This window comes from Rattus rattus, chromosome 10 (genome assembly GCF_011064425.1).
Source record: "Rattus rattus isolate New Zealand chromosome 10, Rrattus_CSIRO_v1, whole genome shotgun sequence".
NCBI lineage: Eukaryota > Metazoa > Chordata > Mammalia > Rodentia > Muridae > Rattus > Rattus rattus.
In genome coordinates, this window is record NC_046163.1 from 61,146,214 (window position 1) to 61,171,459 (window position 25,246).

Below are 25,246 nucleotides of genomic sequence, written 5' to 3' on the forward strand. Positions count from 1 at the left end.
TGGTGCACGATTACGCCAGGGTATGTAATGTGCCTCACCCTGACAAATGGATAACAATACCCATAGAATTCCCTGTCTGAGGTGTAAATGTAAAAATGCATGCACAGCTCAAGATGCCATAGGTCATCTCGGGCTATGTAGCAAGACCCTGTTTCAAAAAAGAAAGGAAAAAGAGAAGAAAGTCTAAAAACAGAACAAAAAACAAGACAAAATGGTACTTTTATGTGGCAAAGAACTGTGCTTGTTTATTTTAATTGGTCTCTCTCCTCTGTGTGTGTCTTTCTGTGTGCGTGTGTGTGTGTGTGTGTGTCTGTCTGTCTATCTGTCTGTCTATATCTCTCTATGTCTGTATGTCTATCTCTCTCTGTCTCTCTGTCTCTGTGTGTGTCTGTCTATCTATCTGTCTGTCTATATCTCTATGTCTATATGTCTGTCTATCTCTCTCTGTCTCTCTGTCTGTGTGTGTGTCTGTCTGTCTGTCTATATCTCTTTGTCTTTATGTCTCTCTCTTTGTGTGTGTGTATCTGTATGTCTGTCTACTTCTCTCTGTGTCTCTGTCTCTGTCTCTGTCTCTCTCTCTCTCTGTCTGTCTCTGTGTGTGTGTATCTGTATGTCTGTCTATTTCTTTTTGTCTCTGTGTGTGTGCCTGTCTGTCTCTATCTCTCTCTCTCTCTCTCTCTCTCTCTTTCTCTCTCTCTCTTTCTCTTTCTCTCTCTCTCTCTCTCTCTTTCTCTCTCTCTGTGTGTGTGTATGTGTATATATGTATGTCTCTCTCTCTCTGTGTATGTGTATGTATGTCTCTCTTTCTCTCTCTCTGTGCGTGTGTGTGTGTATCTGTGTGTCTGTCTTTACCTGTGTGTCTTTGCCTGTGATGTACATGTGTGTTTCTGTCTGTCTGCCTGTCTATCTCCCTCTCTGTGTGTCTATATGTCTGTTGATCTCTTTATCTATGTGTGTGTGTCTGTCTGTCTGTCTCTCTCTCTCTATCAATCTCTGTGTGAGTACATGTATGTGAGTGTGTGTGTCTGTCTGTCTCTCTGTGTCTGTCTGTCTCTCTGCCTCTTATCTATTTGTGTGTGTCTGTCTGCCTGTCTGCCCCCTGTCTGTCTCTCTCTCTCTCTCTCTCTCTCTCTCTCTCTCTCTCTCTGTCTGTCTATCTGCATGTGTGTTTGAGGGTGTGTGTGTATGTCTGCATGTATGTCAGTTGTGTGTGTGCGCCTGTGCCCGTGCCTGTGCCTGTGTTTCTTAGTGGCTTCAGACAGGGAACTAATAACCCCACAGTAGCAGTCACGTAGAGCCACAAGCTACCGAGTATCCTGTTCTGATGCTACATCAGCTTTCATTAAAGTCAGCATCCTTTAAAGAGGAAAGAACCAGCCAGAAGCAAAGCCACTCACTGAGGGGCACCTCTTTTTCTAAGCAGCTCCCCCTGTTCCATCAGCTCCCTCTGGACAACAATAGCCATCACCTCTCCTTTTCCTTCTCCATGTTGATTGTCTATAATGACATCATTTGTCTGGGCTGAATCCGATCAGCTTCTGCAACCTGCTCCTGAATAGACCAGTGGTCAGGGCTGCCTCTCTGAATTGTACTGGAGCAGAAGAGTAATGCTACCTGTTGCCAGTAGATAGCTAATTAAAATACCATCGAGTGGTACAAAGGCCTACAGCCGCCTTACTCCTACCCTGTCTGCAGGTCTGGGGCCATTTTCAAATTCAATAATTCTGTCAGATTCACATAACTTATAAAAACTATGACCCTCATGGATAAGTGTGTTACAGTGAGGATGCACAGGTTAAAGTCACCCGAGGGAAGAGTTACACAGGACGGGATCCAGGAGTGACAGCCACAGGCACCCAGTGGAGCTGTGCAGACAATCCCTGTCCTTGAAGCAGCCTTATTCAACAGTATATCAACAACCAGGGAGACTCACCCACAGATTAGTGTCCAAGGTTTTATTAGGCTCCTTTCATAGAGACAGAGTTGACTTTTGTGGGCTGATATTGGTCTCCAGTCCCCTCGGAGGCTAAACTGATATTTGGTGTTCCAAATCACACAGACTGCACCGCATTCCCAAAGCCACCAAGTGAGCAAGGGTACATATCTCAGGCAAGACACTCCGGGAGCTTAGAGATTACCTCCTACGGCCCGAGGATAAGACCTCGCTTTTGGCCAAGGTTCATCATTCATTGCTCATGTGACAAACCTTTTGAAAATGCAGTCTAGATCCTTCTACATGCTTAGGCTCTGATAGCCTCCCATCCACCAAAACAAAACCCCACTCCCTGTCCTAACGTATCAGGCAGAGCATGATCTGGCTCCTTACCCACCTCCACCCCTCCCCATACATTGCAAACACACAGGTCTTCCCTGGTGTGCTTTGGGACCCCAAGCGTCTTCCTGGCCTTTGTGCTAGCCTAGCTATTCTGCCTGAAATCTCCCAGATCCACATGTAATTGGATCGGTGCTGTCATTCAGGTCTCAGCTTAATAAATGTCATTTCCTCAGAGGCCCCCTGGCCCGTCTCTTCGAATTAAATGAGTCCCCAAGTCGCTCCCTGTCTTATCACCACATTATGGGCTCATCGCAACAGTGAGGTTTTGCCTGTTGTTTCCCAGCTCATTTGTCTCTTAATTTTGCCACTAGAAGCCCCATCCGTGTAAGGGCGGTAGACATGGAAACGGCGACTTCTCTGCCGCACCCCTCCCCCACCCAGGAACCGCTGCACCTGTGCGTGGGCTCACACGTCACTGAACGAACACCAGAGTGAATAAGTTAAGACCTACAAATGCCGGTTTCCTAAAAACTGAGGTCAAAGTCTTTACAGCGGGACATTTAGAGCGTTTAACATGATAATATGGATTGCAAGGCTAATGTGTATCTGTACATCAGACATTCATGTTCCTGGGGAGAGTTTTGCATTTTCCCATATAACCAACATCTTGAAAAAAAAAAAACAAACAAAAAACATTGACCCTTCCTCTGCTTGCCCTGTCCCTGGATTCTGTGCTATCTGCCAACTGTCATCGATGAATCTGTACCCAAGCGTAACTGTTTGGTACTGCCACGTGATCATTACACTGGATCTCCATTTTGAATAGGTTCAGTGTACAAGAATGACTGTGGTGAGCTGGTGAAAGATGTTTCTTTCGGAATGGAAGCCTTTGATACCCCTCGGGCTACGTCCCTGGAAGTGCCCGTTCATGGCCCGCCCACCTAAGTTCTGTCGGCCAGACTCTATGTGACAGAATCAAATATTGGCAGATGCTTCTAGTCTTTGCTAATGATAATGTTTGACATGACTTTATTTCTTTTTCCGAATGGATGAATCTGCAATGTCAGAAGCTGTGATATAAGCAGTCTCTGACTTCACAATGGTTCAAGCTAATGGTGTCTCGACTTTACCGTGATGGGAAAGCAGTGCGCACTTGGTAAAACCTTACTTCCCATTTTGAAGTTTGCATTTTTCGTGGTTAGTGATACGTGGCATGGAGTTCCGTGTCGATGATAGTCAGTGGCAGCGAACTGCAGCGTCTAGTCAGCTGTAAGATGAGGGGAAATGACCCACGCCCTACACTCCACTGGGTAACTGATCTGGGTGCAGTCAGTTGTGTACTTAACACTTTTTCAACTGTGTGTGTGTGTGTGTGTGTGTGTGTGTGTGTGTGTGTGTTAGGATGTATGTATGTCTATGTGTGTTGTGAGGTGTATTGTGTGTCTGTGTGTGTGGTGGGATGTGTATGGGGTGGTGGGGGTGTGTGTGTGTATGGTGTGTGTGTATGTGTGTGTGTGAGTGTGTGTGTGTGTGTGTGTAGTGTGTGTGGTGTGTGTGTGTGGGGTGTGTGTATGTGTGTGTATGGTATGTGTGTGTGAGGTGTATGTGTATGGTGTGTGTGTGTGTGTGTGTGTGTGTGTGTGTGTCTGTATGTATGTATATATGTGTGTGTGAGGTGTATGTGTATGGTGTGTGTGTGGTGGGATGTGTATGTGTGTATGGGGTGTGTGTGTGTGTGTGTGTGTGTGTGTGTGTGTATGTGTGTGTGTGTGTTTTCAGTTTACAGTAAGCTTCTCTGGGTAGGGCTCCTCTTATAAACCAAGGAGCATCCATGTTCCTACAGGACTATGACTTCACTGTTAATGGAGAGCACACATAGGTTTTCAGGTACTAAAGGTCCTGATTCTTTTCCTAGAAGTAAGGTCGACTGTTATTTACAGTCTCCAGAGATCACTGAAGCAGATACTTATCCTAGGCCGAATCCTATGCCGCCCTTACCCTTCCTTCCGGGAGAAGTGGATAGTGCCACGTGGTGAGCATGGAGCATGAGAGAGGATGTGGTGACCCTTTCTTCTGTTGAGCTTGAAGGTTTCTCAGAGCTGAGCTGGGCTAGCTTTTCCCTTGGTCCTAGCGCACATCCCCAACTGTTCTCTCCACCTTGGAGGGACTTGAACTACAAAACCGTACTGCCCGTCGGCTGTGTGGCTCTCCCATGTAGTGAAGAGGTGCCCTGTTACCCCATGAGACTCCCTTTTGACCATAGTGTCTGTGTCCACACGCACACAAGCACACACGCACTCACTCACACGGCAGCAGACCCAACCTGTGTGAAGCACCACACGTTAATCTCACCACGGGCTAGGAAGTCAATCTTGGGAGCATGGCCTGAGTGCTTTCCCTCTGACTAGCTGATGTCAGCCTGTCTGCGAGGTCCAAGGTGACACTCTGTCCTTTGACTTTGCTCCCCAAACTGGCCGCCTCCTGCCCATGCTAGTTAATTCTTGACGACTCAAAGACAGTTAAAGCCAATCGTGGAATGGTTGCTTGGACATGTACTTACCACGTCAGGAACTATTTATGCCAAGATTTTACAGCCAGATACCCTGATAAATGTGTTTTTACATGCTGTGAATAATTTCTGCTGAGTGCCATTGAGAAAAAAAAATAAAATTCGCATTTTTCCATTAAGAAGAAGGCAGCGCTGGTGTGCAGAGCTGTCAGTTACCTTGTGACACCAGTCGGGACTGTTCTGAGGTGGATGTGGAAGAAATTCAGCTATTTTAGCTCAGAAACTATCGGTTAAACCTGAGGAGTTAGAGCACTCCTTTCTGCAGCCTGGTACCAAACGAGTGAACGGTGAAATGGAAACCAGTAGGCAGCTCTTCAGCTGAGACTGTCGGGGGACTCCAGGGGACACCCAGGTTGTGCTCAAAGCCGGCTAGCTGGCCGCAGAGGGCTGTGCACCCCCAGCATTCCTGGTGGAGCTTCAGACCGCGCCCCCTCCTTGCAGTTCTTTGCCAAGAGCATGAGTGGGTCTGGGAATGGAGAAACACTGGGGAAGACCTGTGTCAAAGTGTCAAAGGGATTCAGGTCTTGCTCTCAAGCTAGTGGTGGCAAAGATAAAATTATGTCACGGCTCCCAAGGCTCAGGGCCTCAGAGTTGACAGTTCCAAGTTTAGCCTTCTGATGGGCAGAGCCCTTATTGATGCTGTTCCAGCCACCTTGTGCATTCGGTGACTCTGGGGACTAGCTAAGACGCCAAACATCCTTTCACACTGAAGAATTTCTGAAGAAAGGTTCTGACTGGAAAAACACTACCCTTAGATTTTTTTTTGTCCTATTTCCCAAAAAACATAAGAATTCATAAAGTTGGAGTATGACCCATCTCCAGGTCATACTTATAAACCTGTGGGCGTTTAGCAAGGGTAGTGGTAAAACCCAGAGATAGATCATTTACCCAGCAGTCTCAGGATCCTGGTTTCTAGACCCAACACTAAGATAAAATGAACTAAATCAGAAACATTTAACAGAGATGTACTCATGAGGGATGAAGAAGAAACAGTAACACACATATGCACACACATACATGCACACACACACATGCACACACATATGCATGCACATACATGCACACACATATGCACACACATGCACACACACGCACGCACACATGCATACACACATGTATGCACACATATATGCACACACACGCACAAGCACACACACATGCACACACACATGCATACACACACATGCACACACACACACACATGCATACACACACCGTGGGCAGTGTATCAGAGGAGACTCATTGGGCAGTGTTTAGGTGTAGGATTAGCAGGATCCCAGCTTGGCGGTGAGGAGCAGTGGATTTTACAGTAAATTATAAGTAGAAAGGGTTGGAAGCAGACGCCCATCTGGTATTCTTTGGTGGGTTTTGGTCATTTTGCTACCTGTCCTCGCTGCCCCGTTAACCTCACTGTCCTTTTCACTTGGGCTCAGCCACTCCACATGAGGACACAGTATACCCAGCTGTCCTGAACCCCAGCAGGTTGGCAAGAGTGCTGCTGGTCTAGTACCCTTTGGAAAGCACACAGAGGCAGTTCACACTCCTTGTTGTCCCCTACAACATGTTTGCTCAACAGGCTGAAGCCAGGCCCTGTGCCGCGCCTGGGTGGCTACAGCAACTAGTCAGACAGGCTAAACAGTGTTAAATCCTGTCCAAAAGACAGCCAACGATTTGTTCTGAGAATCATTCAGAAGACAAATTACCTAGTACAAAGCGTCATGGGCAGAAATTTAAAAGTTCTTTTTGTGATATTGGTCCCTGCACACCGGATCCCTCTTCCTGTTAGTTCTAAGATGCAGGCCGTGAGCTCGTCATCCTTACCTGAGTCTGGTGACAGATGAGGTACCATGTATCTGTCTGTTAACAGATCGAGACTAGGGGCCAACGGGAGAGTGTCCTTGTTACGCCGTTCACCGTTTTGAGTTGCAAAGAGTGATGTTCGTCTTTTGTTGCAGACTGCCGGATCCCCCGAATTGAAGATGCTGAGATTCACAACAAGACATATAGACACGGGGATAAGCTGATCATCAACTGTCATGAGGGATTCAAGATCCGGTACCCCGACCTGTACAACATGGTTTCGTTATGTCGTGATGATGGGACGTGGGATAACTTGCCCATCTGTCAAGGTAGGAGATGGGAGCCACTGTCGTCTGCTCTCATTGTACAGGACGGGCGGGCAGGCACGATCCTCTAACAGAGCCACAGACACTGTGGCAGAGAAATAGTCACCCCACCTAGGTCCTGCCCTGCCTTCCCATGACTTCTCTCCTTATGGCAACTCAGCACCATACATCAGATTTCCCAGTACAGAAAGGACAGACCTTATACCTCGGAATGTCTAGTATTATACCCTTTCCCCCTTACAAAATCAGAAAAGTACTTCAAGAATTGGGAGAAGTAGGCAGGGAAAGGCACTCGCTTGCAAGCCTGAAAACCTGAGTTGCAGCTCTAGAATGTTCTCACAGATGTAAAAGACTGGCCACCAGAGGCAGTCTGGCTTGCACATGAGTACCAATACCCACACAAGCGTGCAAAGGCACTCGCACATACACAAACACACACACACATGCACACACACAAACACACACACATACTAATAATAATAAATTAAAAAGAATTAGGAGGCTTCGTAACGGGGCTTTGAACACAGGGGATGAATCGTATACTTAAAGGAAGTAAGAGAGTGTGTGGTACTTCAGTAGTAGTAAGAATACAGTTAAGCATCTTACAGAGAGCGTTTTCTCTTCATAATGTTGTCCTTCTTATAAGGCATGAAAAGCAGAAAAATAGTCACATTCAGAGGCTCCCAAACCGCACAGCGAATATTTATCCTTTCACACTTTTAAGATCTGACCCAGCCGCCACAGATAGAGGGACTGTTTCTGAAAATAAGCCCTTGAGTTCACATTAATTCTGATTTTATTTTTTGACATGTGACTTGGTCTAAAGGACCAAAAGAAGCCAATGCATAATTCATAATTTGAGGGAGAAGGGAGGCATTCGAATTGGTTCCAAAAGCGCCGGCATGCTCAAGTTGAGATGAATGTTAACTTTGTGCCTGGAAATCACAACTGGCAGGCCCTGATATTGCTTTGTGTGCCCCATCATCAGAAATAAATTGTTTTCCCACACCAGAGTTTAAGAGCTTCGACCGCATGAAGGAATAAAGGCTTCAGAGGTAAGAGGACAGAGGAGCCCCAGCCATCACACGGCCTACCCTGTGGCCTGTGTCACTAGCCTACCCTAAAAGAGACACGGGTTTTATTTATCTGTTCAGAGACTGCCCACAAAACAGACATCTGGCCCCTGGGTTGGGCTCCTCCTGCAGATAAACATCATTAGCCACAGATTCATTGCAGGGCTGGTGTCACGGGTGAGGAAAGTCACCCCAGACCTCAGCTGCTCCTGCAGTGCAGTTTTCTCTGTATCCTTTCTCTGTGGCTTCTCACCCTCTCTAGTTCTCCCTTGTGTAGCTTAAATGCAGTGAGTTCCCTCAGGAATTCTGCTTCCCTGTGGCCTCCTGGGATGCTATTGTAAAGAACTCAGATATGTACTGTTACTCTGTCTGGCTCAGTCTGGGTCACTCTCCCATTCTCAAATGCTGCTCAAGAGCAGGTCAGCAACAAGAGAGCTGGCTGGCTGTTCTTTTCTTTTTCTCTTTCCTTTTCTTTTTCTTTTTTCCCCTCCTCCCTCCTCTCTTCTTCCTCCCCTCCTCTTCTTCCTCCTCCTGCTCCTGCTCCTGCTCCTGCTCCTCCTCCTCCTCCTGCTCTTCCTCCTCCTCCTCCTCCTTCTGGTTTGATATTCTTTTTCATTTCCTTTCCTTTTCTTTTTCTTTTTTCCCCTCCTCCCTCCTTTCTTCTTCTTCCTCTTCCCCCTCCTTCTCCCCCCCCCTCCCTCCCTCCTCCCCTCTTCCTCCTCCCCCCCTCCTCCCTCCTCCTCCCTCCCTCCCCTCCCCCTCCCTCCCCCTCCTCCCTCCTCCCCCTCCTCTTCCTCCTCCTCCTCCTCCTCCTCCCCTCCCCTCCTCCCCTCCCCTCTCCTCCTCCTCCCTCCTTTCTCTCCCCCCCCCCCCCCCCTCCCCTCCTCCTCCCTCTCCCCCCCCCCCCCCCTCCTCCTCCCCCTCCTCCCCCCCTTCCCCCCCTCCCCTCCTCCCTCCCTCCCCCCTCCCCTTCTCTTCCTCCCCCCCCCCTCTTCCTCCTCCTCCCTTCCTCCTCCCCCCCTTCCCCTCCCTTCTCTTCCTCCCCCCTCTTCCCTCCCCTCCTCCTCCCCCTCCTCTTCCTCCTCCTCCCCTTCCTCCTCCTCCTCCTCCTCCTCCTCCTCCTTCTCCTCCTCCTTCTGGTTTGATGTTACTGGGATTTGAACCTAGGGCTTCCCAAATGCTAGATCAGTACCCTGCTTCTGAGCTATGCTCCTATTCCTCCTCCTAACTCTTAATTATGAAAGAAGGTCTCAGTAAATTGCCCAAGCTATCCCTGAACTCACTCTCTAGCCCAGAAGGGCTTTGAACTTGTGATCTTGTTGCCTCAGTTTCCCAAGTAGCTGGAATTATAGGACTGCCTCACCCAGGCTGCACCTGGCTACTCTTAAGAGGTGTAAAGCGCCAGACAATGCCACATAGCCCAGCCCCATCATCACTCCTCCTCAGAGCCCCCATCCCACACAGTAGGTGCCCTGCCTATGCTGTGGTCCCAGCCCATCCTGTGCATTATTGCTGCAGGGGGCAGAGTCCTGCCAGCCACCCCTGCATCAGTTTTCTTCTGAGCACCCAGCTGGCACAACAGGAGAAAGGGATCTTCTGAGTTGCCACAGACAGCCTGGCGCCTCTCCGAGCCCCCTGGTGGACTGTACTTGGCTCCTAGAGTGACACTTCATTCTAGAACTTTTATTCGCACCTATAGATCCACCGGCTAGGGCTCCGGTAGGCGTCTCTCTATTACCCAGAAGTGCAAATGGAAATCCCATTGAATTATTGAGTTGAAGCCTGTTTCCCACTGTTATATTTAGGACAGGCTGTCTCCAGCCAAGAGTGAGCATATCTTTCCCTCTCAGCACTGATTAGCTGCACGAATTATAGCTCCTGCCATCTCCTCAGGCGGAGCGCAGGGCAGGCCACACAGAGGCGGCTTGTTTGTTTGTTTGTGGTTTGGTTTTGGTTGGTACTTCAGGGTTAGGATTTGGAGCATGTCTGCATGTCCTGCTCACCGTGGGGGAGAATCGTTTGTGATTTGGGAAAGGCCGCTGTCTCCACACGAGTAGCCTGGAGTGGGAACCCAGCCACAGGAGGGCATACTGGGCCAACACCTTGTCAGCCACCTGAACTGTGCAAGCATCCAGGACCTGCCTTTGTTCCTGTTGATGGACTTATCCACTCTTTCTCAATTCCGGGTCACATTTCTTCCTACTTTCCACCCCCCCACCCTGACCCCTCACACCTCACCTCTGACGTGAATATTACCAATGCTTATCTCCGGAAAATCAAAAGCTGTCTAAGGGAGGGAACTCCGGAGATGGCTCAGTTGATAAAGGGCCAGCACGAGGCACTGAGGATTGGGACCTCCAGGACCACAAAAGCTGGGCATGGTATGTGGCATCTGCATCCCACTGCTGGGGGTACAGAGGCAGGGCACGGCTAGGCCAGCCAGCCAGCCGAGCAGAGCCAGAGATCCCCTGGTATGGTGAGAGATTCTATCTCACAGAAGAGAGACAACAATAGGAAAAGACACTTGGCATTGATCTGCAGCCTCCACACAAGTACTTACCATCACAGATGGATGGATGGGTGGACAGACAGATGGACAGACGGACACACACACACACACACACACACACCCTGAGGGTACAGGGATTGAGAAAAACAACCTAATACCCTGAGACAGGGTAGAAAGACAAAGTTCTCCTGCCTCTGGGGGTGTCTAGAAACCTCCTGACAGGTTCTGGGTTGGGGCCCCCCACATTGTGGACCTTGGTGCCTAAAGCACAGCAGCTTGATGGGCACCCCAAGATCACAAGTGCGAATGACCAGGTTTGTCCCTAAGGTCTGCACTCCTGGTGCCTCTGTCTCTGTCACTCTGGTGCACAGGCGCTGCAGCGACTGGCTGAGAGAATGACTTGAGACCGTATGCGTATGTGGCCAAGCCAGCTCTGGAGGAGGGCTTGGTCGTCTCCCGTTATGCATGGAAGGTAAACCCTGTGTTTGGCACTCAGAGGGAAAATGGGTCTTTTCGTTATATGCTTTTGCTTCGCACACATGCCTGCCCCCTGGAAGGATAGCACGTCACCCTGCGATGTCCCGATGCACTCCAGTGACATCGCTAGGTTCACCACAATTCCATGGCAGCCGGAAAGGCATACACAGCAGAATTCTGTGCCACTGGGAATGGGACAGGCCTCAAGAGCCAAAGGCAGCCAGTGATTTAGGAGGAGAGATCCAGGGCGTGGTTTCCCACTTCTCTGATCGCACCCGCATGCTCCTTTTGGAGAAGAGACCCACGGCAAGCCTGTGCTCCTCAGAGGCCCTCCTCCCTGGACCTTAGCAGCCATATCCTCAGGCTGCCGAGACCTGCTGAGGCAGAAGCCCTGCACGTGGCCTGGGTGAGGTCTGTGTCCATTAAGCCCTCTGAGGGGTTCTCAAGTTTGAAAACCAGCACACTTTAAGGCTCTTGATCTATTTCACTTCAAACCAGATTCTCAGGAATCCAGTCGTACCAGCACAGCAAGATTCTGTCCCATGACTAAGTTTAGAACACAGGCTGACCACATCACGGATCCCTAGCCACTGGAGTGTCTGTACCCTCCTAGGGTGCCTCAATGTTCCTCAGCCCTGATGTCATCTTAAATGACATGGGGAGCTTCGTAAACACACAGTGACACAAGGCTCTTCTCCTGGGCCCTGGGCACCTCAGGGTTGTAAAAGCCTCTCAAATGATGTTGATGGTCCACGTGGGGCAGGTTCATCTGGCCAGGGGTGCACTGACCCATACCCCACTGACCTCCTTCCTCCCCTCCTAACCCTTTATCTGACCCCCATGGTACCATTTCAGCTATACCACCAAACATCTATGTATTTACAACCCAAGTCTGCAATGTCCTTCTGTTGCCAGGGGGCAATCCCAGAGTCCTCCTGTGCCATTGCCACTTACGCAAAGGCTGCCCAGTGAAACCTTTCCATTTTGCTTTCGCAGGCTGCCTGAGACCTCTAGCCTCTTCCAATGGCTACGTGAACATCTCCGAGTTCCAGACCTCCTTCCCCGTGGGAACTGTGATCGCTTATCGCTGCTTCCCTGGATTTAAACTCGAGGGTTCTGAGTACCTTGAGTGCTTACACAACCTTATCTGGTCGTCCAGCCCACCCCGGTGCCTTGCTCTGGAAGGTAACACATATAAGTCTTTTGGATGGGCAGGAGGTGTCTGATGGTGGCCAGTAAGGACTTTTGCTTGCTTAAGCCCAGGTCACCCACTTGACCTGGAGGTATACATACGTTACAGGTATTCCCCTGTCCCCCACCCACCTGTCACCATTATTAGATTTTAGGGGAAGAAGGCGTATAAGAGAAAAAGCTGAAAGAATCAAATGTCAGACTGCAGAGTATTGCAAAGTTAAGCGAAGTGCCTTCAGAAATTAGCTTTCTCTGCACCGAATGATGACAGACGGCAGGGTGGCACCGTCCGTCTCGCCCCTCGGTTTATTGTGGTGTCAATGTTTCTTTCATTTTCCCGTGCGTTTATGGCAAAGCCATAAGTGCTTGGCTGTAAGACACTCTTGGAAGCCTGATCACGAGAGCGGTCTCTTCCCTGTCCTCATGAAATCTGTTCATAAAGTGTGTGCTGATAAAGACCACTAATTAGGGGGCTGTGTGGGCTGGGGCTGGGAGCAGAGCGGCAGGGCCCCCATTTCCAGAATCAGGACAGCATCCTGGGGTTCCTAATATCCTCACTACTGAAGTCTAACGCCTGGCCTCAGCCCTGGTTTGTCTCGGGTCAGGATGTTTCATCAGATGTGCTTCTTCCTTAACCTCTGAGTAAATGGGTGGAAATGGTGGGGGTTGCAGGGGAGAAAACATCCATCCCAGAGCCCAAAACCCACCCCCCCAAACCAATAACATGCCAAAGCAAACCAGTCCCTTCAAGTTTGCGGCAGCATCGCTGGCTGCTTCCCAGTTGCTTCTTCCCCCAGGAGAAGTCCGGTTGAGAGTGCTGTGAGAAGTGGGCACGGGCAGAAGGTTCTCAGAGCCGTGAGAGAAGGCTTTCATTTCTAAAGGAAGGAGCAACATGGAGAGAGGTTGGCCAGAGCCATGCAGCCTCCTTGGACAAGAGTCGAAGAGGTGGAGGGGAGGGATGCCCCCCCATGCCATTCATTCTGCTACAGTCCGGCTATGCCTTAAAGTCCCCACACATCCCTGTCTCCAACTTGGCCCAAATTTTATAGGGGACAAAGAACAAGATAGAAGGTTAAAGTTGAGACATCTCGTTCATTTGAAAGGCTTATAACAAAGAATATTTCAGTAAGAGCATTCAGTAGGAACTAGAGTGTGTGCGTGTGTGTGTGTGTGTGTGTGTGCATGTGTGCATGTATGCGTCTGCGTGTGTGTGTGCGTGTGTATGTGCATGTGTATGTGTGCATGTGTGTGCATATGTGCGTGTACGTGTGTGTGTATGTGTGCATGTGTATGCATGTGTATGCGTGTGTGTGTGTGTGTGTGTGTGTGTGTGTGTGTGTTTTCTTCATCTGAAATTCAAATAGAACTGACTGTTTTGAACCTCTGTTTGCTAAAGCTTGCTAGGCTAGTCTCCAGAGACGAGGTTACCCCTTTTCCAGTGTAGTGACCTCCCCACTGTCTGCATAATGTGGGTGGGCCATGGCCAGTGGGGGCTGTCACTAAAAGGCCCATTTCCTAGTTCCTGGAGGATTTTCCATAGTTGTATAACCAAACATCAAGCGTAGTTTGAAGATATCGTTGTTATGATTTTGTCAAATTGAAATGCCTGTTTCAGGATCTTTTCAGATTTGCCCTAACTGTACTTCACGGAGTCAGTATGTAAGCCTCACTGGGGGCCTTGGAAAGCAGCCTTTTATGGAGCTGAGAGAATATGATGTGGACAGACATAAAACAAAATCTGACTTCAAGAGGCGATGAGCTAAGGTTATAAACAGGGAGCCGGGAGCAGCAGCTTCTGGCTGAACAGTGGCCCCATCACTGAACACAAGGGCTGCCTGGTGCCAGCTCTGGCCACGGAGCGATCTGAGAACCCCCTGTGCCAGGAAGGCCACTGGTGCCTTCCCTACCCCACTCCCACCACTTTTTAAAAAAAGATAACTTTTGTGTCTTTGTTTTGAATGCCCTTTTCTCCAAAATATCCAAGGAAACGATGTGTGAACCTGTTCAAAGCCACACAGGCCGAAAGGGTTGCTCTGGAACACAACTAGTACCTGAGGAGACACTCAAGTCAGCAGCAGAGAGCACAGCGTTCCCTGACCATCTGCCCCTTCACATTCCTCCCACGTTTCCCCTTCCTCCTCTCTTTATGAAGTACACATTTCATATAATTTGATTTTTCTTTATGGTGCAGTAAAAACTACCTAACTGTGCCATGTATGCCGTACTCCTTGGGGCTTTTAAATCCATTAGTGTTCTGACCCCAGCAGGGAGTAGGGGTGGACAAGAGTTCTGTAAAAAGCTTTTCCCAACCCCTTTAACTCTTACAAATCCTCAGCCACCTACACGCAGTGGATCTGTCACTCACGCATGACGCGACAGCTGTCCCAAAGCTGACATGATCGGTGACCTGCTTAGTACTCACAGCATTGGATTCAGTCCCCAGTATTGCACAGGCCAGGCACGGTGGCACACACCCATATCCCAGCACTCAGACGGCTGAAACGAGAGAACCAGGATCAAGGCCCTCCTTAGCTATATGATGAGTCAAGGCCAACCATCTCAAAAATAAGAAAACAGGACTGGTTCAGGGACATCCTTCACCCCTGGCCTCCATATACCTGCTCTTGTGTGTATATACCTTACACAGAACACACACACACACACACACACACACACACACACACACACACACACACACAAACTTTAGATAGACTAGAATAGAAAGTGATTTTGATCATATGATAACATATTTAATGCTTCTAAGGAGTACTTGACATGTAGTGCTCATCAAGGGACTGCCGCCCTTAGATTTAGGTGTAAAGTTATAGCTCTGAATAGAATTCCCAGGCTTTAAGACTCTAGCGTGGCACTGTCTGTTTGGTCAGGTGCTATTGTGGCCCTCTGCGTGTTCTTAACTGTGTTTGGAAATAGCTCCTAATAACAGTGATCACTTAGGGATGGGTGGTGGCGGGCTGGAGACATGGCTCAGTGGTTAAGAGCACTGACTGCTCTTGCAGAGGTCCTGAGTTCAAATCCCAACAACCACATGGTGGCTCACAACCCTCTGTAATGGTATGTGATGCCCTCTTCTGGTGTGTCTGAGGACAGCGACAGTGTACTCATATAAATAAAAATAAATAAATGGTTCTTAAAAGGGTGGGTGGTGGCACACACCTTTAATATCGGACCTAGAAGGCAGAGACAAGCCTGCCTGTGTGAGTTTAAGGCCAGCCTGGTCTACAGAGTGGGTTCCAGATCAGCTAGACAAAGAAACCCCGGCTTGAAACAAAACAAACAAAAACAATGGTCACTTAATCGAAAGCTGGCAGGCTGCGTGTTGTGCCCTCACAACCTCTCTTTCCTGTTCTCAGCTCCATCTCCCTGATGAGCAGACCCCGGCTTCTAATGGCTCAATGATGGGTGCAATGGAGTACGAGATGGAGCTGGGACCAAGCCTGGGCCTCTGTTGCTTCAGAGCCACTGGTCTTGCCTCGTTAACTTGCAGGGAGTGCCTTACAGGCTAACAGGAAGATAATCTGGTGTTTTTACAGTTGTTTTTGAAGTTGAAAAGAATGAGCAGTAATGGAGTCATCATTCTAGTCTAGTTGTCCCCCTAGAGCCATGCCAGAGGGAGGGAGGTTCATTGGTGCTGTCAGCGTTCCTTGCTGCCTCCCATCAGTACTGGGTGTCCCTGGCTACAGCGGAGCCCATTTCAGCAAGGCAGCAGAGAGCGTTGGTCCCTTTCACAGCCGGAGACAGTGACCCCTTGGTGGGTGAAGAGGCAACATTTGAAGGACAAGTGTGGGCAATCCCGTCATCAAGTTCAGGCTTCATGAGTTGATGGCCTGGGAACAAAGGTCATGGCAGTGCCCTCAAGAGTCCCAGGGGACACAGGTTCTTGAAGCCCTGCACCATTCCACTCATCTTGCTGTCAGTGGGCATGTTCTGGAAGGCACATGTGTTTCCATGTTCCTATCACGGGATAAAGGCTCTGAGAACATAAAGGCTTAACGTTTAACCCAGCTGTAACAGATGAATATAATCATGTATTTGGGCCTGACAGTATTCTATGGTCCTTACACATTGGCCTGTTTTTGTAGGCCTGTCTGTCTGTCTGTCCTCATGTGGCTGCGTCTTAGTTCTTTCCTTTCTCAGGCCTTTTGACCTCTGTGGCTGTTAACCTCTGTCTGTGTCTTTCCCATACTTCCATGCCGAATCCAAATCTTCTTTTTATAAGATGCCTTTGTTGGTAAGCAGTCTCCTGGTTCTGTGTGCTAAGAGCTCTGTTACCTGTCTACCAAACACTCTCCAGGCCCAGAGCAGTACTGAGCTCTGGGCACCAGGGAACCCCAAGGAAAAAAGGGACATCATTCAGCTACTTGCAGAGCTGACAGTCTAAGAGATTCATAACCAACCCCATCCTCTTGAGACCTTCATCATTACCATAGTCGGATGTCCACTTGCAGCTACTTTTACCAAAGGGCACATCAGAACTTCTGCTGTGGGGAGGGCTGGGAGGGTGAGATTCGTGGGAGATAACACAATTGCAAAGTGAAATTTCTACCCAGGGATATATGGCTCCTTATTTTCCCAGAGTCCGGGCAGTGGTGTGTTTTCTGCCTGCACTTAGGCTTTAGGAAGTGTGGGTCTCTCCTGTCTGAAAGGATTTCCTTCTGCAGCTCCACAGAGCTCTTCAGGCTGTGTGAATACCTTGGCATGTGTGGAGGGTGCTTGCCCAAGGGCTTGTAGGATGTGAGTGTGGGAGAGAGTGAATTACCCGGGTGGCAGGTCAACCCTACTTATAGTCAACTACACATGCTCTAAATGTTAGAGGGAAGCAGGTGGGCACACAGTTCAGGAAAAGGAGATAAAAACTGCCTAGAATCCCCAGAGCACCGTGAAGCTGGGACTGGAAGACTGCTGTGTGTGGTTCCAGTGTGCGGCTCTTCTGAGGATGAGCCCTCAGAAGGTGCTTAGTGTCTAGAACATTCTCTAACATCCGGGCTTCCGGGTGGCCAGGAAGTAGCATGTGTGCTTTGCATGTCTAGTTAAAGAAATTTCCGGCAACTGTTTTCCCAAATGGGAGATCAGGAACAGAGGTGATCGTGTGACCACGAAAATACAAGCAAAGAAAGGGTCAAGAGAAGAGGTGACTGAAGCATGAAGTTGGAAATCGGAGTCTGTAGCTTAAGATTTCTGTGCACTTAAGAAGTCTGCACCCATATTTGTAGCTGTAAATGGCTAATGTAATGGTCGCTCTCTGAGCTCCCAGCGAGCGACCGCACTTCTTGCTACCTGCCAGAGTTCTCTGGATTATGGAATGAAAAGACACACCACATACTCGCACGCACGCACACAAAACCTTTATATTTTGATATGCCTTGACTAGCTCAATGGTTGGGCACTTCCAAATTTCCTCGTGGGGAGCACACACCCCCTCCGATATTCCCGAGTTAACGCTCTCTGAATCTTTATTTTATCTTGGCTGCCCTGTTTTCTTTCTGGGCCTCCCTCCCATGGGGCCGCTTTCCCTTGGCACCTACATTGCTGGGTGATTTCTCTCCTGCAGCTCTTAACTCTGATCTCCTCACCTTTGCGTTCCTTGCCAGAGAGACCTCCCATGCCTGTCCATGGCCCAGCTCACAGGGTAAGGTGGAGGTATAATCAGTGACAGATCCAGTCACAGAGCAGGCTGCAGTGTGGGTTCCTTAGAACCCACGAGTGCCCAAGGTCCTTTTAGATCGGCATTCTTTCGTAAGAAAAGGAGGAAAAATAAGAAACTGAAGAACCCTTTTTGGCCAAATGTGAAATAACTTGAAAGGTTCCAATTTGAGATCAAACCTCAAAGCCAGCTTGGATACATTCAGGTATAAGAGGCGGATGGCCTAGCAGGTGCCTTTCATGATTTCTCCCTCTGGGACTCAAACCTTCACCGGGAAGCACATGGGGACTTCAAAGCACAGGTAGCAGGAATCCGAAGTCTTCTGGTCAGAGGCCTTCTTTGCCTGCTACAGAGCGCTCCTAGGAGACAGGCTGCCTCACCTCACAAACCCACCGACCACTCTCACCTCAGTGGGCAGGGGGGAAACTGAGAGCACCAGGAGTCCAGCCTCTTCCCAAGAATGGCTGTCAATCACGGCCCATGATGAAACCCACTGCTCCCAGGTCGCTCCCTCCAGCCACAGCTGGGGTCCTCTGGCTCACATGTGTCAGCTGCTTGTGGCCTTTCACAAAGCAAGTGACAGAGACTTGGAATCTCTCCCTTTTCTACCCGGTCGTCCAAACAAAACCAGCTTGGAGTAGCCATGTGCAGCTCAGTTCTCTAAAGTATTCCGCCTAGGACTTTGAAAGCAGAGGAGAGGCAAGGAGAAAACCTACCCCAGGAACATCACGGATCTGACAGTTATTTTCCCCGCAGAGCCAAGTATTGAACCCAGGGCCTTGGACATGCCAGGCGGGTGCCCTGGTACTGAGGTCCATCCACAGCACCTGTTAAAGACTCTCCGGGCTGGCCTCCAATTTGACAGCAAATTGCTTCAACCTCAGGGGTATTGAGATAGCGAGCCTGGGCCACCATAACTATGCTCATTTTCAATTACCTATTACAGAAGACAAAGCCATAGATATGGCCGCTGCATCCCTCGTTCACCCTCCCACGCCATGCTCCAGCACTCCTCTGTGTAGATGAACAGGAGCATCGGAGCTGGCTCTGCTGTGGCCTCGAGGCCTGTAGGTGCTGTGCCCACTGAGGTCCCCACACACAGCTCCAGGCTCGGACCCTACCAAGCAGCTTGGCATGGGGGAGGGCCCCTGCTCCCCCCCCTTCTGTACCAGCATTCTTGATCATGAAGAAATGATATTCCTAACTGTCGCTGTCCCTGGAACAACCCCTTGCTGGAAGAGAACTTCTCCCCTTCTTCCTAGCCATGACCCCAGATGTACTCTCATTCCCCAAACCAACTTAGACCGCTTGTCATTTTGAAGTTCTTCCTCCAAGCCCACACAGTGGGGCCTTTATTCTCGGATCGCTTCCTGGTCACAGTCACAAGCAGGTGTGATGTCGGCCGAGGAGAGCTCTCTGTCCTCTCCAAGCCTTGGATTAGATCTCAGCTAAAATCACTGGAGGCTATGCTGTCTGGACTTCAAGTGGAACAGAGAGAAAGGAATAGAAAAAGCCATATTCCAGAACATGTGTCTCCTGAATCCCAGGCCTTTTTACACCACACTTGTGGCCCTCTAGGACCCAGAGGCCCCTTCCTGGCAGCCACATTTTCTGACTGGTTTGTACCAGAGACCATTCTGCCCAGGGAGATTGCTTCTGAGAAGGTCTTTGATTTGGGGCATGTGATTCCAGTTAGGTAGGCCAGCCAGCTCAGTCACACAGTCAGCCTCGTCCCATCCTCTCTGCTTCTGCAGGGTCATCTGAGAGACAGACAAGCCGTTTGTCAACTTTCTTCAGCCTTGAGCCAGTTCCAAGTAATGAGTCTTTTACAGGAAGGAGAGAGTCTGGATGGTGCCCTTTGGCCTTGGGTGCCACCTACAAGGAAGACAGATCCAGAAGCCGCCCTGCCCCAAGATGGCGCTCTTCCCCTGAACTTCCCATTGTGGGACCTGCTCTTTACCCATCACTGTTCACTGAAGTGTGGCGTTTTGGTGTGCAAAAGCGTTTGCCTGTGTGTGCTCGCAGGGTGGAGAGGATGTGGCCTATGATTGTCCCCAAGATGCCCTGCATACCTCCGTACAGCGGTGGGCACTGTGGTACTTTTCTTCCCCCTCCCCCCGCCCCCTCAGCTAAAGCCACAGCAGCACCAGAGCTGTACTGAATGCATGGCTCTGCTGATTAGAATTCAAGTCTTGCTCACCTCAGCTGTAGTGATAATAGCAGTGACCAGTCGGTCACCCAGCCCCTCCCCCTCAGCTTCCCACCCCCTGAGTAGACCAGCTGGCTGGGGCACAGTCTCCATTAGCCTCTCCTGGCCCTTGAGGCTCCCTGCAGACTCACCCGCCATCCCGGCAGCAGCTGGATGCGATATAAAATTGAATCAGTAGAAAGTGAGGAAAAGAGCAGTCACCGCCTCTTCTCTCTCCTCTTTCTCCAACGTAGCCGTGGGGCCTCTCTTCACAGAAAGTTCAAGGAGGCCTCCTGGCTTACGTCTGCCCCAAGTTCTCCCCTCCACTACCAGATCCCTCGAGAGAGGCGTGAGGTAAACATGATTCGGTGGTTTGGGATTACTGTCCTCCAGGCTCTGAGACCCATAGAGCCCTCTTGCAAAAGCGGTTCCCAGGTAGCCTTGTCCCTGGCGGTTTCTATTCCAGCCACCTCTGTCTGACTTTTATTTTTTACAAAGTATGTTTTGAAAGAAGAGCTGCGGTCAGGCTTCCTTACGTGTTGGTTTGTTTTGTCTTTTGTGTAACCCAGGTGGGTCTAGAAGTTGTTATGTAGCCGATGCTGGTCCCAAACTTGCAGCAATCCTCCTGCCTCTGCCCCCAAAGCTGAGACTGCAGCTGTGTGCCACCACATATAAAAATCTGCCCTTAGTTCTGCCTTCCTGAGAGTAGAGTGGTTTGCTGGGATCTAAGACTCCCAACCTCTTCTCAGACTCCCAGCCGTCAGCACACAGGGGGTGGCTAATTTATAATCTCAGACAGGAACCTGGCTGACACTAGGCAAGGTCATAGGGTTTAGGGAATCTTATTCTCAAAAACAAAGGGGTTTTCACTTGCTTCGAAGACAAGCATGTGTTTCCTGGTCCTGGGAGAGAGGGATTGGCTCTTGAAACACTCGGAGGTCAACTGTGAGCGCAGACTCCGTGCTCTGGTCTGGTCACGATGCTAGTGGTTCTGTCCCCTCTGGGGCACTTGGTGCCCTCCCCGTGAAATGCCTGTGACGGGCACTGTCTGCCTGACAGCCACCTTGCCAGTGACCCCGGGAGGTATCGTCTCAGCAAGCAGTTCTGCTACTGAGTTGCTCATAAGCAGCAGTAAATTATCCTAATGCTGTTTTCATGCGCTGCTGTACACGGCAGCAGGGTGATTACGAGAGGACAGCGGCCTACGTGCCGCACCTGCCCTCGTCGCCGTCGCCGTCACCGTCACTGTGCCTAATGTTTTCCTTCCTTCTACAATGAGTTATTGCCGGTGATGACTTCCCCCACCCCCCACCCCCAGTCACAGATGCCTGTGCTTCAAAGAAACTCTGTCCTAACACTGAGAACGATTTCCCTGCTCCTCCACCAGGACCTCTCCCTCCTACCCCTTACCCCCTCCTCCCCTTCCTCCTCCTTTACCTTCTCCTTCCTAATGTCTGCCCACATTGAATTAAGAAACACTGACATTTTTCTCTTAAAGCGTGCACAGTTTTAGAGCTGGAGAGAGGGCTCAGTGGTTAGCCCTTCTCCAGAAGGCCTGGTTTCTATTCCTAGCAGCTCATACGGCACTGTAACTCCAGGGCTGGGACATCCCATGCCCTCTTCTGGCTTCCCCCGGTACTGCATGCATGCTTTGCCCAGACAGACAGACAGACAGACAGACAGACACACACACACACACACACACACACACACACACACCCTGGTACTGCATGCATGCTTTGCCCAGACAGACAGACAGACAGACAGACACACACACACACACACACACACACACACACACACACCCTGGTACTGCATGCATGCTTTGCCCAGACACACACACACACACACACACACACACACACACACACACCTGGTACTGCATGCATGCTTTGCCCAGACACACACACACACACACACACACACACACACACACACACACACACACACACACACACACACACACACACACACACGTATGCCAGCCCCTCCCCTGCAGAAAAAGCCAGATTTTTTTCCCTGTTTTCCAGGAAGACCTAAGGCTTCACTAGTGTCCCACCTCACAAATGAGCTCAGGCTCTTCCTCCTCTTCCCCCAGGCTTAGTAATTCGCTGGTTTAGCCCCTTGGCAGGGCCTGCCTTGTCTCCTTTCTTTTCCTTTACTCTTGTTGCAAACATGTCCATCAATGTTCATCTCTTCTGGACTCTGACAATGAAATGGTTCTTCTTTCTAAACTCCATTTAGGAGAGAAATTTCAGCTGAGGCCATAGGAACAGGACAGGCAATTCTTCCATAGAGACCCCAAAGGAAAATCAGCCCCCTACCAGGCCACTGTCCCCTGGCAGGCCGATGGTCCTGGGGTACCAGTCTGCTGCAGATGCAGGAAGTGATTCCTTCACAGGGTTCAGGATCCTCACCAAATCCATCCCCGCTGTAGCCCACGGTTCTTCACATTGCCTCGCAGATGAGCAAGCCTCTATTTCGGAAGGCTTAAGCACCAGCCTCCTTAGAGAAGCACAGAGAGTCACCGACTGTGGCCTGTGCTTTGAGCTCCTCACCAAAGGGGCGACTTCATTGTGCTCGGGATGTAGCTGGCCACTACAAATGGGAATTTCTCATCTTTGCCCTTAAACCCTAGGATCTCAGCCAGCCCTGCTCCAGGCAGAATTTATTTCCTCCTTGCCTCTCTGGGAAGTAGGATGGCTTGTATTTCATAGTAATAAAACCTCTTGCAATCAGGTACAACACAGAAAGTAATAAATCTCCTGTATCACTCTGGGGCCGCGCCAGCCTGGCAGAGTGGTTGGGGGTCATTTTCCTTGTTTTTCTTTTCCTTCTGTCCGCCAGCTTCCCACCCCTGCCCCACTACCTCTCGTGAACCACCACCACACCAGCCAAAAGCATTAGGTATATGATCTGTACACCTTGCCTTGTGAGGCAGCATCCAGATCGCAGAGAAGGATAGACTGACCAGCCAGCACGCCCTAAAAATCCACCCCTCGGTGCCCCCAGCCATGTGGGCTCTGTGCGTCTGTTCAACAGGCACGCACTGGCTCTCTCTCCCTCCCTGCCTTTGCTTGTTCTCAGACAGGGCACTCATCCATTCTCGCTCCCACCTTCCTCTTTTCTACCCTTCTTCCCAACACTTGTCTGTATGCCGTGGCAGCGCATAGCATATGACTTTCCTTGCAGGGTATACTGGAACACTTAATTCTACCATGAGTCTTAGGAACACTGCCCGGTAGCCATTTTCTCTGTGAAACCTGCAACCACGTCCAACAGTATGTGCACGCATGCGCGCGCATGCTCAGACGGGACCAACAGCTGCCTCTGGATGCTCCTCACCCACCAGGGCTTCGTATAAGATTGGAATAAGAAAGCACCCATTTTTAAGGGAAAGTGGGGGGGGGGCTCGAAAACTCAAGGTGAGAAGAGCTGAGGGCCTCGTGGGCCCCCGCGAAGGGGAAACCGGAAGGTGGAGACTCCTGGTAGGAAATGATCTGTGATCCTGGCAGCTGACAAACGCATCTAGCAGTGATGCTTGTATTAACATCAGTTGCTGCCTGAAGAGCCTGCCGCTCCATGTAGCCTTTGGTTTGGCTGTTCCTGTTAGAAATAAGGCTTGAGGCTCCGAGGGAGACTAATGTTAATGCTTGAAACAGTAAGAGGAAGGCTTAACGTAGAGACGTCTCCTGCTTCCAGCCTGTCTGCCACAGCGCGTCTAGAGTGACACAGGGGGGACAGCAAGATGTCCCGTGAGTCAAGGTGCTTGCCGCCAAGTCTGATGATCTGGATTTAATTCCTGGAACTCACATGGTTGAAGTAAAACACTGACTGTCACAGGTTGCTCTCTGCCCTCCACACACAAATAAGCAAGAGTGAAAATAAAACAAACACCATGTTTTCACTCTGTCGAGTTGCCCTAGATTACCCAGTTTGCAAAGCCAGTGTCCAATGCCCTCTGTGGGGAACTTAGGCTCCCCCCCATGTTGTACCTGCCTCTGACACTGTACATGAATAGCCGCGGCTGAGTCGAAGTTGCATCCTAAGCCTCTCTCTACTTACGCGTTCCCTTGACCTCGAATGCTCTGCACTGGAAATGGTACCCGGGCGTCTGACTCAGCAGACTGATGTCTATCCTACCTATGGCCTAAAGCTTGCATTAGCCTTTCAGATCCAGAACCTATGAGACTCAGCCAGATCCCCTTTCAGCCCTGGGTGTAGGGGGGTGGGGCAAACCAAACATACGTTCACCATGCTTGCAGATGTGTGTTTACAAGATTCGTTGTCCGGTGTTCAAGTGCTGCTGTCAATTGCTCTGTACTGGCGGGCAGTATTTCACCCATTGGTGCGTTCATGCTTACTAAGGGGTTATTAGTATTTATTTTAAAGGTGCTAGATTTAATTTGGCTATAGGGTTGTAATACTTAACCTTGAGTTCCCCACAAGCACGGCACTATTGCTGTTTTCTTTTCTTTTTCTTTAATTTAAGAAAATGTACTTAATAATGAAACAGCTGATGAGGAACGCTTTTCTACTGGGGTCCTGTCTGAAGCCTTGTAGCACTGAGCCATTAAAATGTTCACTGTTCTGTGCTTTTAAGCAAAATTTCTATTGTAATTAAGGGAAATCCAGAGAGAAGAGGGAACGAGAGGGAAAGCGAGAGAGAGAGAGAGAGAGAGAGAGAGAGGAGACTGCGTGTGCACGTTAGCTATACAATGAGTCTGTTTGACAAAACAAACAAAAATCTTGAGGTTCAGAATGTCCCACACTAATTTAGCTGTGTGTCACCATGGTCTAGCCTGTGGAAGGAGAGTTTGAGAACCACCAGGATATTCTAGCCACCTTGAACCTTGCATGGTCTCTGGTGGTGCAGAGCTTTGTGAGCTGCAGAGAGAGGGAGAAAAGGCAAGGGACAAACGCCATCTTACATGAGAGCTTTCTGGTCTACCTTGTGGAGCACATGCCTCCCTGTCATCTTGAACCCCCGATTCCTCTTGAAGAAATAAAGAAGTCGTGATTGCCGCCATCGGGGGTTCCAACTACAGCAGGTTATGTGTTGAAAAGGGGACCCCACTTCAGAGCAGCACATTGTGTCCTCCCCTGGCGGTGGCTGAGACTGCCCTCGGTGTAGCCGAGGTTCCTGCCATCCCAGGGAATAGTTGCATCCATGGAG

At 49.9% G+C, this 25,246-nt stretch overlaps 1 protein-coding gene across 1 annotated transcript in view; it reads left to right on the forward strand.

The window, feature by feature from the left end:
- Susd4 (sushi domain containing 4) overlaps window positions 1-25,246 on the forward strand; it is a 124,163-nt gene that overhangs the window by 83,117 nt on the left and 15,800 nt on the right. The window contains exons 4-5 of the mRNA XM_032914980.1: window positions 6,800-6,973; window positions 12,026-12,214. Coding sequence (XP_032770871.1) covers window positions 6,800-6,973; window positions 12,026-12,214 — 363 coding nt within the window. The remainder of the gene's footprint in view (window positions 1-6,799; window positions 6,974-12,025; window positions 12,215-25,246) is intronic.